Source organism: Zingiber officinale, chromosome 3B, assembly GCF_018446385.1.
Source record: "Zingiber officinale cultivar Zhangliang chromosome 3B, Zo_v1.1, whole genome shotgun sequence".
NCBI lineage: Eukaryota > Viridiplantae > Streptophyta > Magnoliopsida > Zingiberales > Zingiberaceae > Zingiber > Zingiber officinale.
In genome coordinates this window covers 97,711,768-97,725,381 of record NC_055991.1, presented here as the reverse complement: position 1 = coordinate 97,725,381, position 13,614 = coordinate 97,711,768, and the positions used below count along the sequence as shown (strand labels likewise).

The window sequence follows — 13,614 nt, the reverse complement described above, 5'->3', positions numbered from 1 at the left end:
ATATAAAAGAGTAAATGCTAAGCTTGAATGTTGTCGAGAAACAGACAATTGTTAAAACATGAGATGACTTATAACTGAGAGCTTTAAGTATCTCGAATCAATTTGCAAAAGATAGAGGGGTAATTCGGATCATTTTTGCAAAAGCATGGAAGGGTTGATAGAAATATTTTACATAGGATACGAGCAACATAGTTGAAATAGAAAAAAGCATTAGGTGTTCTTTGTGATCATAAGGAACCTCATAAGTTTTACAAAACGACAATTAGACCAGTTATATTATATAAAGTCGAATGTTATGCTATGAATCGAGTACACGTGCAAAAGATGAGAGTCGTAAAGATGAGAATATTAAGGTAGATGTGTGGACATATAAAGATGGACAAATAAGAAATGTGAACGTTAAAGAGAAAATGAGGATTATGCTTATTGAGGAAAAACTCTAAGAGACCTTTTTTTTCTTAGTTGACACCGGGTATCCAGCTTACACCAACTAATCATGGGGTGACCTGCCCAACCCCACAAAAGTTTTTCACTGGCCACCAGGATAAATCGGGAAGCACTTGCAGTAGACGACCGATCAGCCCAGCGTTCTTAGGTCAACCACCCATTAAGGGAAATTCATGTGTTAATTCGTCAAAGTTGGGACTCAATCCTTAGATGCTTGGGAAATTGAGAAGGCGCGCTACCACTACACTATTGCTTCGGGGGCAACCGAGGACATGTTTGAATAGTATGAACATGTATTACGCAACTAATAAATGCTTCAGCTAACATGAGACCATAATAAATACGCATATTAATCGAGGAAGAGATCAAAGAAAACTTGATTAGCGATGATTAAACAAGATAAAATTTATTTAAATATAGATGCTAATATAGTAGGGGATCGAGCCCAATGACATAAGAGAATCTAGACCCCACTTAGTAGAATAAAGCCTTGGTTGTTGTAAAGGATGTTGCATTTAAGCATCCTTAACCATATTCCGTCACATATATGGTGAGCCAATGCCCAAAATTCAAGTTGCGTATTGGCTGTTGGAACCCAAGTTGTTTCATACTTCTCTATCATAAGATTATCCTAGAAAGCTACAATTGCCTAAAGTTGACCTTTTGTCCACTAAAGAACCAACCTTGCATCAAAGTAGCCCCCAAGGCGTAGCGCGGATGGGTAGAAGTGGTGAAGGGAAAAAACTAAGAGCCAAGAAGTGGTAGGTGATAGTTCAGGTTTTGGATTCTCCTAAGTCTTCTCTCGCACAAAGCCTCCCCTTGACGAGAAGTCTTTTGAAAAAAATAAAATCAGTATTCAAGAAAGGTAACATGCATCAATCAATGAACATAAGTATACAACTAAGTGATGGAGAATAGCACTTGTACCCATGTTGAGTAGGTGAATACCCAATGGACACATTTGGTTAATTTTGGATAAGGTTTTTTGAGGTTCCAAGGATGGATATGCAAAAAAAAAAGTGCATCCAAACAACCTAAGTGGAGGACGTAGGAATATGAGAGAGATTCAAGATTTGGATATGCTAGTAAAAGTAGTGATACTGAGAAATTAATCTGAAGGACTAAAGAAATTCTATCTATGAGATAGGTGGTTGTTAGAGTGGCTTCACTTTAAAATATTTTGGAACTAGTGGATTCTAGCAACTTCAAAAAGGTCACAATTATTTCCCTTTCTGCTACACTATTTTATTTAATTTTATTAATTTAAAATTTAATTTAAATTTACTTAATTGCAATTAGATTATTAAATTTGATTTTAATTTTAATTTTAATTCATAATCTATGATTTTTCCAATTTAAATAAACTTATGTTGAATTAAATAATTTAATCTATGATTTAATTTATTAAAATTATTAAATTTATTGGCAAAGGATTATATTCCATTAAATAAATTAATTTGAATTATATAATAATTATAATTAATGTAGTTAATTTTAATTCAATTTAATTAGTTAAATTATTAATTTAATTAATTTAAATTAAGCTAATTAATGGTTAACTAATAACAATCCTAAACTAATAAATTAATTTGAATTATATAATAATTATAATTAATGTAGTTAATTTTAATTCAATTTAATTAGTTAAATTATTAATTTAATTAATTTAAATTAAGCTAATTAATGGTTAACTAATAACAATCCAAAACTAATAATAATGATTTATTTATTTAATTTTATTATTAAAAATTAAGCATATAATAATTAGTTTAAATTAATAAGTCTAACTCCAAAAACTTCATCGAGAGGATTCTCAACGCAAGCTTTCACTTTGTTTAAAGAGTCCTCATCTCCTCAACAACACTGACTAACCTACAAATATGAAAGCTTCAACTTCCTCCTCAGTCCTCCCTTATGCCCAAGCACCTCAACCCTCTATGTCTCCCCATGCAACAAAGCCTTAACACCACTCCTCGTAGAGGCCCAAGCCACTTCTCAAGTTTCTTCCTCTCAAAGGTAGGTTTTCTTTACATTTGGATCTCAAAAGTATGAGGAATATATTGATTTCATCCAAATCATTCTCAAAAAGTGAGGATTCCAAAAATGAACTCAAAATATCAATTCCATGGAATTATGATTGCCTAATCATGAGGAATACCTCAGCTATTTATGGAATAAGGAACAGTTATTCTTCCGCTATTCCATTCTCCAAACAATACTTGTCTTTCCTCTATTGAGCCCTTCAAAGCAAATATGTTATGAACAAGAATAGAGAATCCATTGGATAAAATGGGCTACATCAGTGGATTGAAGTGGATCAAACAAGCTAGATAAGTCAATCATGTTGGTCAAGCTAATTACTGCAATTAAATTAGGTAGATTAATTGAGCCAACTAGATTGGACAGCTTGGGTAAATCTCAAGCCAGGTAAATTGGTTGGATCAAGCCAAAAGGATTGTGCATGTCAGACAAGCCAAAATTATTCATCGTACATGACTTATTACATTCCTACATATTAAACATAAGAAATCAACTAAAATATTTTTTATTCCTTAAAACAAAGGGATAAATATTCCTATTCTCCTCTTTTGCCTATTTACTCTAAAACATGGACAATAAAAACGATGAATTGCGCGAGAGTGACAATATCCACCATTTATTTAATCAAAACAAATGATCTGATGGATTTAGAATTTGTTTGTGGACCAATTTTTGGATATTTTTTGGACAGCCAAAATCGAGTGAACAATTTGTCATCCAACTAAATTGAGTAGACGAAGTTTCCATCCCCCCTCTCCAAGTCACAGAAAACTCCATTTGGCGAGGGACTTAATGAGCCAACAATCACAAACAAATCACGAAGCAAGTTTCATTTTGCCCGCAAGTCGAGATAACGAGTTGCTCTAGGCTTCTAGCATTTTGGCCATGAGTCATGGTCGTAGCATAGACCTGAGTCACAGCAACGAGCTCCGAATTGCAATTGCAGCAACTGCGAGCTAGCAATTGGGCTGCCAATCGTTCTTATCAAGCCACAAGCTCGTTGGCCTTTCCATGAGTTGCGGTTGCAAGTTTGCGACCTGGTTGCAAATCATTGCGGCCTCATGAACTCTGGACTAACAGTGAGCTGCAGACGCCGACCGCGTTTTGCCGCCCCAACCCCCCCCCCCTTTCTCTTTCCTTTCCATCCTAGATTTTTGTCACCTTGAATCTCTTCCTTCCACCATCGTTAAGAATTGTCATTATGTTCCTTCTCTATTTCATTTCTTGAACTAAATGCATCATAATTAAGTTTTATAAACAACCAAATGTAGAATTATAAAAATACCTAGAAGTTAATGTTTTCCAATAATCTTTTCTATCTCCGATTGCTTGCTGAATTATATCGTCTATGGGTCGAAACCAGGAGACACCAAGAAAAGGTTAGACAGCGCCAATTAAATAGACTATGCAAAAAAAAAAAAAAAAATCGGTCCAATCAAACCCTCTAGTTTTCCAAGTTCAATGATGCATTATTTCTTGATCAACAAAATAAAAAACCAACTTCCTAATCACTTTTATATTAGAAGACTGACCTGTTGATTTGTATTCACAAAAGAAGATGAAGCAACACCAGCACCAGAATATGTAGGAAGTGTGCCTGATCTGTAATGCAAGCATATACGCCTTACATAATCAATTACAGAACTTCGAGAAAATTTAGTGGTGAAATCTCTGCTCGCCTGTGAAACAGAAACAAACTACTAAAAAAGGGTATTTTAGAAAATGTCATTCAAAGTAGCAGAAGAAATAAAATTACTAACCAGAAGAAGTGATCTATAATAACATATAAACAACAAGCAAACTGGAAATGCAAATAGAATTTGCACCAACAGCTGATCATGTGGATTTCTTCCGCCACCAGTTCCAGGAAGCGATTCTTCAAGTTTCACTCGCACATTCTGTAATACAGTACAAGCAATGCCAAAAAAATATTCTAATTGTCAACTACATAAGCAATGTGTAAAATACCGAAAAATAACGAATAATGATAAGGGAATTTTCTGAAATTTCTAGGAATTTTTCCAGAATGTTTCATAGACCGTATGGATGAGTTTACGGGGATAAAAAAACGAGGCCCGGGAAAGCCTGTTTAGGCTACCCATTTAAGAGAGGAAAAGTTTTATTTTTCTTTTCCTTTTATTTTTCTTTTCCCTTGTCTTTCTTCCGCGTGCTTCCCTTTTCTCCCCCGCCGAACAGTACCCCGTGCCCTAACCTCCTCTGCGCCGAAAAATCACCGTCTCCTTCTTCTCCTCTCACGCGACGGTTCCTTGTCCATTTCTTTTCTTCATTCCGCGTGAGAGCCACCACCGGCCGAACCCTCCTTCCTCCCTCATCTCTCGCGACGTCGGCCTTCTCCACGCCAAGCCCTAGTTGCCGATGCCGGTTTTTTTTTTCCTCTTTACTGCATCTCTGCACAGCACCACCGCCGACGCTCTCCCTTCTTCCCTCTGTGCTGCCAGAGCCGACCATCACAGCCGACTTCCGTGCCCTAGATTGGGTTCACAATCACCGACGCCGAAGACTCCCTTCCTCCTCTGACGGTGGACCTGATCGGAGGCTGACAGAGGTGCTGGCTGGTTGTAGGTTTCCTTTTTCCCGAGCCTAGACTTGATCTTCTGTCACAACGTTTATGTACGTCGCAACTCCTATTACCGGACTCTGCTACATCACCCGATCACTGTTTTGCTTGTGCCTCTTCTCCCGACATTGTTCGTGCAGGGAGATCGACAAGGATTTGGATGCGAGTATAAGTAGAACATGGTGAGCATTTGTGCCTCTGTTCTGTTTCCCATTTGATTTCTGACGATGGTATTCATTTGATCTCTATATGGGGCCTAGATCTGATTCATAGTATTTTAGCATTTTGAATTCTTGCCAAATTGATCAAGAAGTGCTTATTGATAGGGTGGCTGCAGTATGGTGGGAGATTTTTGGATAAACTTGAGGATAGGGTAAGCATTGATTACCTAAATTATGTTATGATCTAAGTCTTGCTACTGGGAATTTGGACTTGAATCGGATACTAATATAGATCATATCGAATGATGGAATAATTAGGGTTCCGGGTAAATGAAGAATTGGGTTTAGCTATTTTGGTTTACAATAAAACTTAGCTAAACCATATGATTTATTACAGGATTCGGATTCAGGACGAGCACTTCGACATAGAGGTTGATTAGCTCGATCTACATCGGAAGGCGGGTACCTCTTGACTTATCTTTATGATATTGTCTATTGGATATGCATAGTATTTTATAGCTGCAAGCAATGATCATGTTTGCTTTGGTATGTCACAGTTTGATACTCATAGCATGATCTGTTGGCCGTTTGTTATGTATCCATGTTTACGTTTCATGATTATTGCCATGGGTACCTTAGTTCCTAGAGTAAGTGACATACCATACCTTACTGAGGTTAGGATTAGGTTCTAGATTTTATTTTCTGGCATGTGTATCTAGATTATCTGATACCTAGGTTTTTATACCATACCTGGCTTGTGTACCTCTATTTGTATATCATATCTGATTTGTGTACCTAGAACATTTTTCTTTGATCTGTGCATATTGTTGGTACATATGTTATGGAGGGGGATATGTATAGGATCTAGGTTGTTATACCATAGAGGACCAGTATACCCTAGATCCGTGGATTTGACTTACTGATACTGTGGTATCCATATTATATATATATGGATTTTTCTATGCTGATAAGGATATTGCCATGCTTAGTGTCATGCATCATGATTGCATGCTGTGCGATAGTCGACTCCATTATTGTTGAGCACATCGCCAGTTACATGGATCTGCACACACCACCACTCATGGGTTAGTGGTCGATTCAGGTAGTGTGTGTTGCAGCAGGGACTTTGTTTGGCTACGTTGGTCCGCTCATGGGTAGTGTGACAAAACGTGTTAGCCGGCAGGGATTCCTCCCCGTCATCGTGTACCGGGAGTTGAGAGCATTGCGCTCCCCCATTTATGATTTGGGGTAGGAGGATAGGTGTACTCCGACAGCATCCCGTCCACTCGGTCACTCATCAGGAGCAGCGACGACAGAGTGCACGGTTGTCACAGCCCTACCCACTCGGTCTCGCCATTTGTGTGTGAGATGACTGACTGGCGTCAGGGGTGACCAGGACACATCATTGGCATCATATGCATTGATGCATTTATTTCTTGTGATTGTGCTTGTCGCATTTATTTGCTGCATTTGGTTGGATGCATATGTTTGACATGCATACAGGATTTAGGGCACTTTCGGTTTGACGACCCTTTTGTCTGGATAGGAGTTCCCGGTGAGTACAGCTTCCTCAATTATTTTTCAGTTTTACATATTCCCTATATATGATTAGGAAGCTGTATTCCATGTTTGTTGCTGTTAGATATATCTTACTACTCATGTCCATTGGTATTCGCTGAGTTGTTGAACTCACCCCCGTTGACACTATCTTTTTCAGGTACCAGGTTATTTATGGTGTCGCTTGGAGCATCCTGGCTGCCGGTCCCTACATCACATCAGAAGATATGTCTACGCGTTTATGTACTTTTACTTCGGTATTTATAATTGGTGTATTTAGCTTTGTGTTCCGATTTTATTTCTGGAATTGTTATATTGTTGTGTGGTGTAAGCCTAGCCGGCTAGCAGTGATTTATTTGGTTTTGTATGGGCTAGTATTTTATGTTTTTCAGCTGTATTGGTTTTGATTTCAGCCGAGTGGGCTGTTTAAAATATATATAACTGCGTGGTTGTTGTTATACTTGTCCAGCCGTGTAGGCTGAGATTATTAACTGCGTGGTTGTGTATATATTCCAGCCGCATGTGGCTGATGTATATTATGTCGGTAAGAATGCTTCAGATTGTCACCCGTACAGGGGAGGTGCTGCCGAAATTTCTTCGGACAGGGACTTCCTCGGGGCGTGACAAATTTAGTGGTATCAGAGCAAGGTTACGATACTTGCTATGTGTTCTGGATTTTCGAGATTTATCTGATACCAATTTATTTGGTATCAGAGATCGGCTTACGAGTCTTATTTTTCCCGGTGTTTCGGATTTTGTATTTTGGTCTTCTCGATGTGACTTTTCGGGTTTTGGGACCTGACAGCAGCAGGACATCTCCAAGCTATAGGAGGTATGTTGGTATACTGTTATCCTACTATTTAGTTAGTGTATGCAAAGTTGACCATGATAGTTATGACATGTATTAGCATTTTTTTTATTTAGTACCTGTCTGGTTGTTGTAGTACATATTATATGTGATGGGTTAGCCACTGATCTTGATCAACCTTAATAGAGATTAAGGAATATAGTCTCTGCTGATTTTTCATATCATACCATTAGTAGTATTAGCTTCTATTACTACTAGTTGATTAGCATATTGAGGCATATACCAGCCTCTGTTAGTATTAGCTGGGTAGTGGATAGTATATATAACTTCATGTTGACCTAGCCAGTAGTATACCATTTTATTTTAATTAATTACATCAGTAGATAACTGATTTACTCTTGTTAGATTGGTCAGTGGAATACTGACTTACGCTTGTCGACTTGGGTAGTCGTAGATTGATATACCTTAGTAGCTTAGGGAGGATTAAGGTATTCTTGATTAGTTAATAGATGACCGATTTAGCTTTATTGGTCCGATCTGAATCTTTGGGTTGTTTGTGGTTAGAAAGGTATCTAGAGCACATTTGAATATATGTTTTGTACTGACGTGGAAAAGATTGAGTTGATCGTATATCATTGTCGATTTTGGTCAGTCTATAGAGGATCGATGTATCATATTCTATGGATACTTTAATTTTAGACGGTATGGATCTAGTTGGATAACTTAGAAGGTGACCCTGCCGTTTCGAAATGTCAGGTTGATTGGGTCAAATATGTTGATTATTCCTATCTTTGTTTCGTGTACATATGATTGTTATGAGTTGAAGGAGTGCTATGATGGATAGTTCATTTGTAGATAGTGTGGGTATTCCCATCTAGATATGGTTATTGTAGGTTCCTTGAGGATTATAGCTATTTAGTTAGCTGTACGTGCCTGATTGACATATTGGAGGTATCTTATCGATTTAAATCTGTGTCGTGGTATGTGCACATGGGTGTGAATGTCATGTTGGAAGTATCTTGTCGACTACATCGGTGTTGTGATATGTACATATGTGGTTGGTGTGGTATCTGAGGTATCTTGTTGATTATGTGTGATTTGTGAATGCACCTGGGTTTAGTATGCCTTATTGGAAGTATATGTTGATTATACTCTTGGCATATGTGTATATTTGTCATATGAGTGTTGTTTGAGAGGTATTGTTGATTTTACCTACGATGATATATGCACACGGGTTCGGTATACATTGTTGGAGGTATCACGGTGATTTATACCTATGGTGTGAGTATTTTTGGTGTGTACTAATTGGAGGATTATGTCGATCATACATATGTTATGTGTGCACGTGTGTCAGATGTATGGTTGGTAGCATCATGATGATTCTACCTACGTTAAATGTAGAATGTTAAATGTCTACATTATGATATTGATTGTTTTAACCTGTCAACTAATTCTCCCATTAGTGGGTGACCGACCCACTAGGAGGATGATAGAGTTGACTATGGATTTGATTTGCTTACTAGATGGATTATACCCTAGGCTACCCACAGTGATCTGTGGTAGAGAGATCTCGTGCAGTCCCTAGCTAGATAGTTAGGTACTTTGGGCACTTATGTATTGTTGTGGTAGAGCGTAGCTCCCACATGTTATGGATCGTTTGTAGTAGAGCGTAGCTTCCACATATTCTGAATTCCCACATATTGCGGATTGCTTGTAGCGGAGCATTGCTCCCATGTTTATTGTAGATACATATTTTGGATTATTTGTGATAGAGCGTTGCTCCCACATATGTGGTATTTCGTGTGATGGAGCATTGCTCTCACACTGGAGGATCTATTCTTTGGTGATTTATGTTGTTGGTGACCAGATCTATTTATTGTTGAGGATCTTATGGTTAGGAATGTCTGTGATACGGACATTATGTGTCTTGGTTTTACCATTATGGCTTGCGGTGCCCTAGATGTTAGCATGGACTCGATGATTTGGGTATCCCTAGGATGTTTGGATCGATTTCCATTGTCTTGTTGACGATGTTGTGATCTATTCCGGATCTGAAGTGAGTCACGTACACCATCTTCGCATAGTTCTAGAGATGTTTTGACGGAAACATCTATATGTGAAGATCAGTAGTGCGTATTTTGGTAGTGTCCTGTGAGATGTTTGAGACACGCGGTCACCAATAGGGGTATACCGTGGTTCCACAGGAGATAGAGGTTGTTATCAATTGGGAGTTGTCATAGGCAATAAATGAAACTCGCAACTCACTTTTGTCGAGCTAGTTATTACCGGAGGCTCGTTGGGGGTTTTCCACGCGTTGCTATGCCACTTACACGCTTGACCGGGAAAGGCGTGAAGTTCACTTGGACTGAGAATTGCGAGACCAGCTTCCAGGAGCATCCGCTTCAGTTTTGGTTTTACCTTCAGGAGAGGACGAATATGTCCTCTACACCGACGCATCTATTCAGGGTTTGAACGCTGTTCTGATGCAGCACGATAGAGTAGTCTCCTATGCTTTTCGTCGGTTGAAGGAGCATGAGAAGAACTACCCTGTACATGATTTGGAGCTAGTCGCCATTATTTTTGCCATGAAGATTTGACGACATTATTTATATGGCGTTAGATTTAAGATTCTCACTGACCATAAGAGTCTCAAATATTTGTTTACTTGGAAGGAACTTAATCTCCAACAGAGGAGATGGATGGAGTTCCTGAAGGATTATGATTGTACCATTAGCTATCACCCAGGGGGAGCTAATGTGGTTGCCGATGCACTTAGCAGGAAGTCCAGAGGGACTTTAGCTTGCCATCGAGTTGTGGTCACAGACTTGATTCAAGGTTTCTCCGAGTTGGGTCTTGAGGGGTAAGGACAGACAGAGCAGGGTACTCTGGTTACCATGGTTGCTTAGTCGTCGATCAGGACGAGGATCCGAGAGCCCTAGGCTGCTGATCAGTATTTGCAATTTATTTGCAGTCGGATAGTTTCCGGGCAGCAGACGAGTTTACCCGAGATGAAGCGGTGGATATATATTTCCGAGGTCGCTTATGCGTACCTCCATTTCACCCGGTCAGGGAGGAGTTACTTCAGGAGGCTCATCGCTCATGATTTGCTATCCACCCAGGCGGTACCCGTATGTACCAAGATTTGAGGTGTTCCTATTGGTGGAACGATATGAAGGAAGACATTGCGGATTTTGTAGCTAGATGTCTTTTCTGTCAGCAGGCGAGGGCTGAGCATCAGAGACCTGTCGGATTTCTACAGAGGATTCCTATTCCCGAGTGGAAATGAGAACATATCACCATGGACTTTGTGGTGGTTTTGCTTGGGACACGACGAGGCTATGACGCGATTTGGATAATGGTCGATCGATTAACCAAATCTGCGCACTTCTTAGCGATCCGGAAGACTGATTCTCTAGATCGATTGACAGATCTGTATTGCCGAGAGATCATCGGATTACATGGTGTTCCTTTGAGTATTATTTCAAATAGAGACCCCCGGTTCACGTCTCGTTTCTGGCAGAGTCTGTAGCAGGCCTTGGACACTCAGCTCCAATTCGATACAGTTTTCCATCTGTAGACAAATGGGCAGTCGGAGCGGACCATTCAGACTCTAGAGGATTTGCGAAGATCTTGTGTTATGGATTTTGGAGGCAGTTGGGAGGACCACTTGCCAGTGGTAGAGTTGGCCTACAACAACAGCTTTCATTCGATTATGCGAAGGGCACCGGTTGAATAGTTGTATGGTAGGCATTGTCGGACACCCACCCTCTGAGTTGAGGTTGGGGAGGCCCAGTTGTTGGGACCTCATAGAGCTCAGCAGAACGAAGAGTTGGTCCGTATTATCAGATGGAGAATGTTAGAGGCGCAGGATCGCCAGAAGTGTTATGTTGATCGGAGACTCAGACCCTTGGAGTTCTCTATTAGCGACATGTATTTCTGTGAGTTTCACCCACGAAAGGAGTGAAGAGATTTTGGCTTCAGAGGTAAGCTAGCTACGCGATACATTGGACCTTTCCAGATCTCGGAAAGAATTGGAGCGGTAGCTTACCGATTGGCACCACCACCGTTCCTGGCAGGAGTTCATGACGTATTCCATGTGTCTATACTGAGGAGATACATACCCGACCCAACACATGTGCTGACAGATATCGCAGTTTCCGTTCAGCCTGACGTCACTTATGAGGAGATTCCGGTACGGATTCTGGAAACGGAAAGAGCGTCAGTTGCGGAACAAGACAATCTGACTGGTTAAAGTTCGATGATATCATCATTTCCGATAAGAAGGCTACTTGGGAGCTCGAGGATACGATCCAAGCTCGATACCCCCATCTTTTCACTTGAGGTATGTGATTTAATTTACCGTTCAGCATTTATACTCTTTACCTGTTATTAGTACTTGCTGATGGTAGATGACGAAATTTGGGGGCCAAATTTTTATTAGTGGGGGAGAATAAAATGACGAATAATGATAAGGGAATTTTCTGAAATTTCTGGGAATTTTTCCGGAATTTTTCATAGACAGTATGAATGAGTTTACGGGGATAAAAAAACGGGGCCCGGGAAAGCCTGTTTAGGCTACCCATTTAAGAGAGGAAAAGTTTTATTTTTCTTTTCCTTTTATTTTTCTTTTCCCTTGTCTTTCTTCCGCGTGCTTCCCTTTTCTCCCCCGCCGAACAGTACCCCGTGCCCTAACCTCCTCTGCGCCGAAAAATCACCGTCTCCTTCTTCTCCTCTCACGCGACGGTTCCTTGTCCATTTCTTTTCTTCATTCCGCGTGAGAGCCACCACCGGCCGAACCCTCCTTCCTCCCTCATCTCTCGCGACGTCGGCCTTCTCCACGCCAAGCCCTAGTTGCCGATGCCGGTTTTTTTTTTCCTCTTTACTGCATCTCTGCACAGCACCACCGCCGACGCTCTCCCTTCTTCCCTCTGTGCTGCCAGAGCCGACCATCACAGCCGACTTCCGTGCCCTAGATTGGGTTCACAATCACCGACGCCGAAGACTCCCTTCCTCCTCTGACGGTGGACATGATCGGAGGCTGACAGAGGTGCTGGCTGGTTGTAGGTTTCCTTTTTCCCGAGCCTAGACTTGATCTTCTGTCACAACGTTTATGTACGTCGCAACTCCTATTACCGGACTCTGCTACATCACCCGATCACTGTTTTGCTTGTGCCTCTTCTCCCGACATTGTTCGTGCAGGGAGATCGACAAGGATTTGGATGCGAGTATAAGTAGAACATGGTGAGCATTTGTGCCTCTGTTCTGTTTTCCATTTGATTTCTGACGATGGTATTCATTTGATCTCTATATGGGGCCTAGATCTGATTCATAGTATTTTAGCATTTTGAATTCTTGCCAAATTGATCAAGAAGTGCTTATTGATAGGGTGGTTGCAGTATGGTGGGAGATTTTTGGATAAACTTGAGGATAGGGTAAGCATTGATTACCTAAATTATGTTATGATCTAAGTCTTGCTACTGGGAATTTGGACTTGAATCGGATACTAATATAGATCATATCGAATGATGGAATAATTAGGGTTCCGGGTAAATGAAGAATTGGGTTTAGCTATTTTGGTTTACAATAAAACTTAGCTAAACCATATGATTTATTACAGGATTCGGATTCAGGACGAGCACTTCGACATAGAGGTTGATTAGCTCGATCTACATCGGAAGGCGGGTACCTCTTGACTTATCTTTATGATATTGTCTATTGGATATGCATAGTATTTTATAGCTGCAAGCAATGATCATGTTTGCTTTGGTATGTCACAGTTTGATACTCATAGCATGATCTGTTGGCCGTTTGTTATGTATCCATGTTTACGTTTCATGATTATTGCCATGGGTACCTTAGTTCCTAGAGTAAGTGACATACCATACCTTACTGAGGTTAGGATTAGGTTCTAGATTTTATTTTCTGGCATGTGTATCTAGATTATCTGATACCTAGGTTTTTATACCATACCTGGCTTGTGTACCTCTATTTGTATATCATATCTGATTTGTGTACCTAGAACA

General features: G+C 40.1%; 1 protein-coding gene and 1 long non-coding RNA gene across 2 annotated transcripts in view; one reads left to right on the top strand and one right to left on the bottom strand.

Annotated features, from left to right (window-relative positions):
* Positions 1-13,614, bottom strand: part of LOC121967152 (inositol phosphorylceramide glucuronosyltransferase 1-like) — a 28,841-nt gene that overhangs the window by 2,220 nt on the left and 13,007 nt on the right. Inside the window, exons 7-8 of the mRNA XM_042517203.1 lie at positions 4,248-4,385; positions 4,020-4,166 (exon numbers count right to left, since the gene is read on the bottom strand). Of these exons, the coding sequence (XP_042373137.1) occupies positions 4,020-4,166; positions 4,248-4,385 (285 nt within the window). The remainder of the gene's footprint in view (positions 1-4,019; positions 4,167-4,247; positions 4,386-13,614) is intronic.
* Positions 5,173-5,684, top strand: LOC121967153. Its single transcript, XR_006107658.1, has 3 exons — positions 5,173-5,247; positions 5,392-5,438; positions 5,624-5,684. It is a non-coding gene; the product is annotated as an uncharacterized LOC121967153 (long non-coding RNA).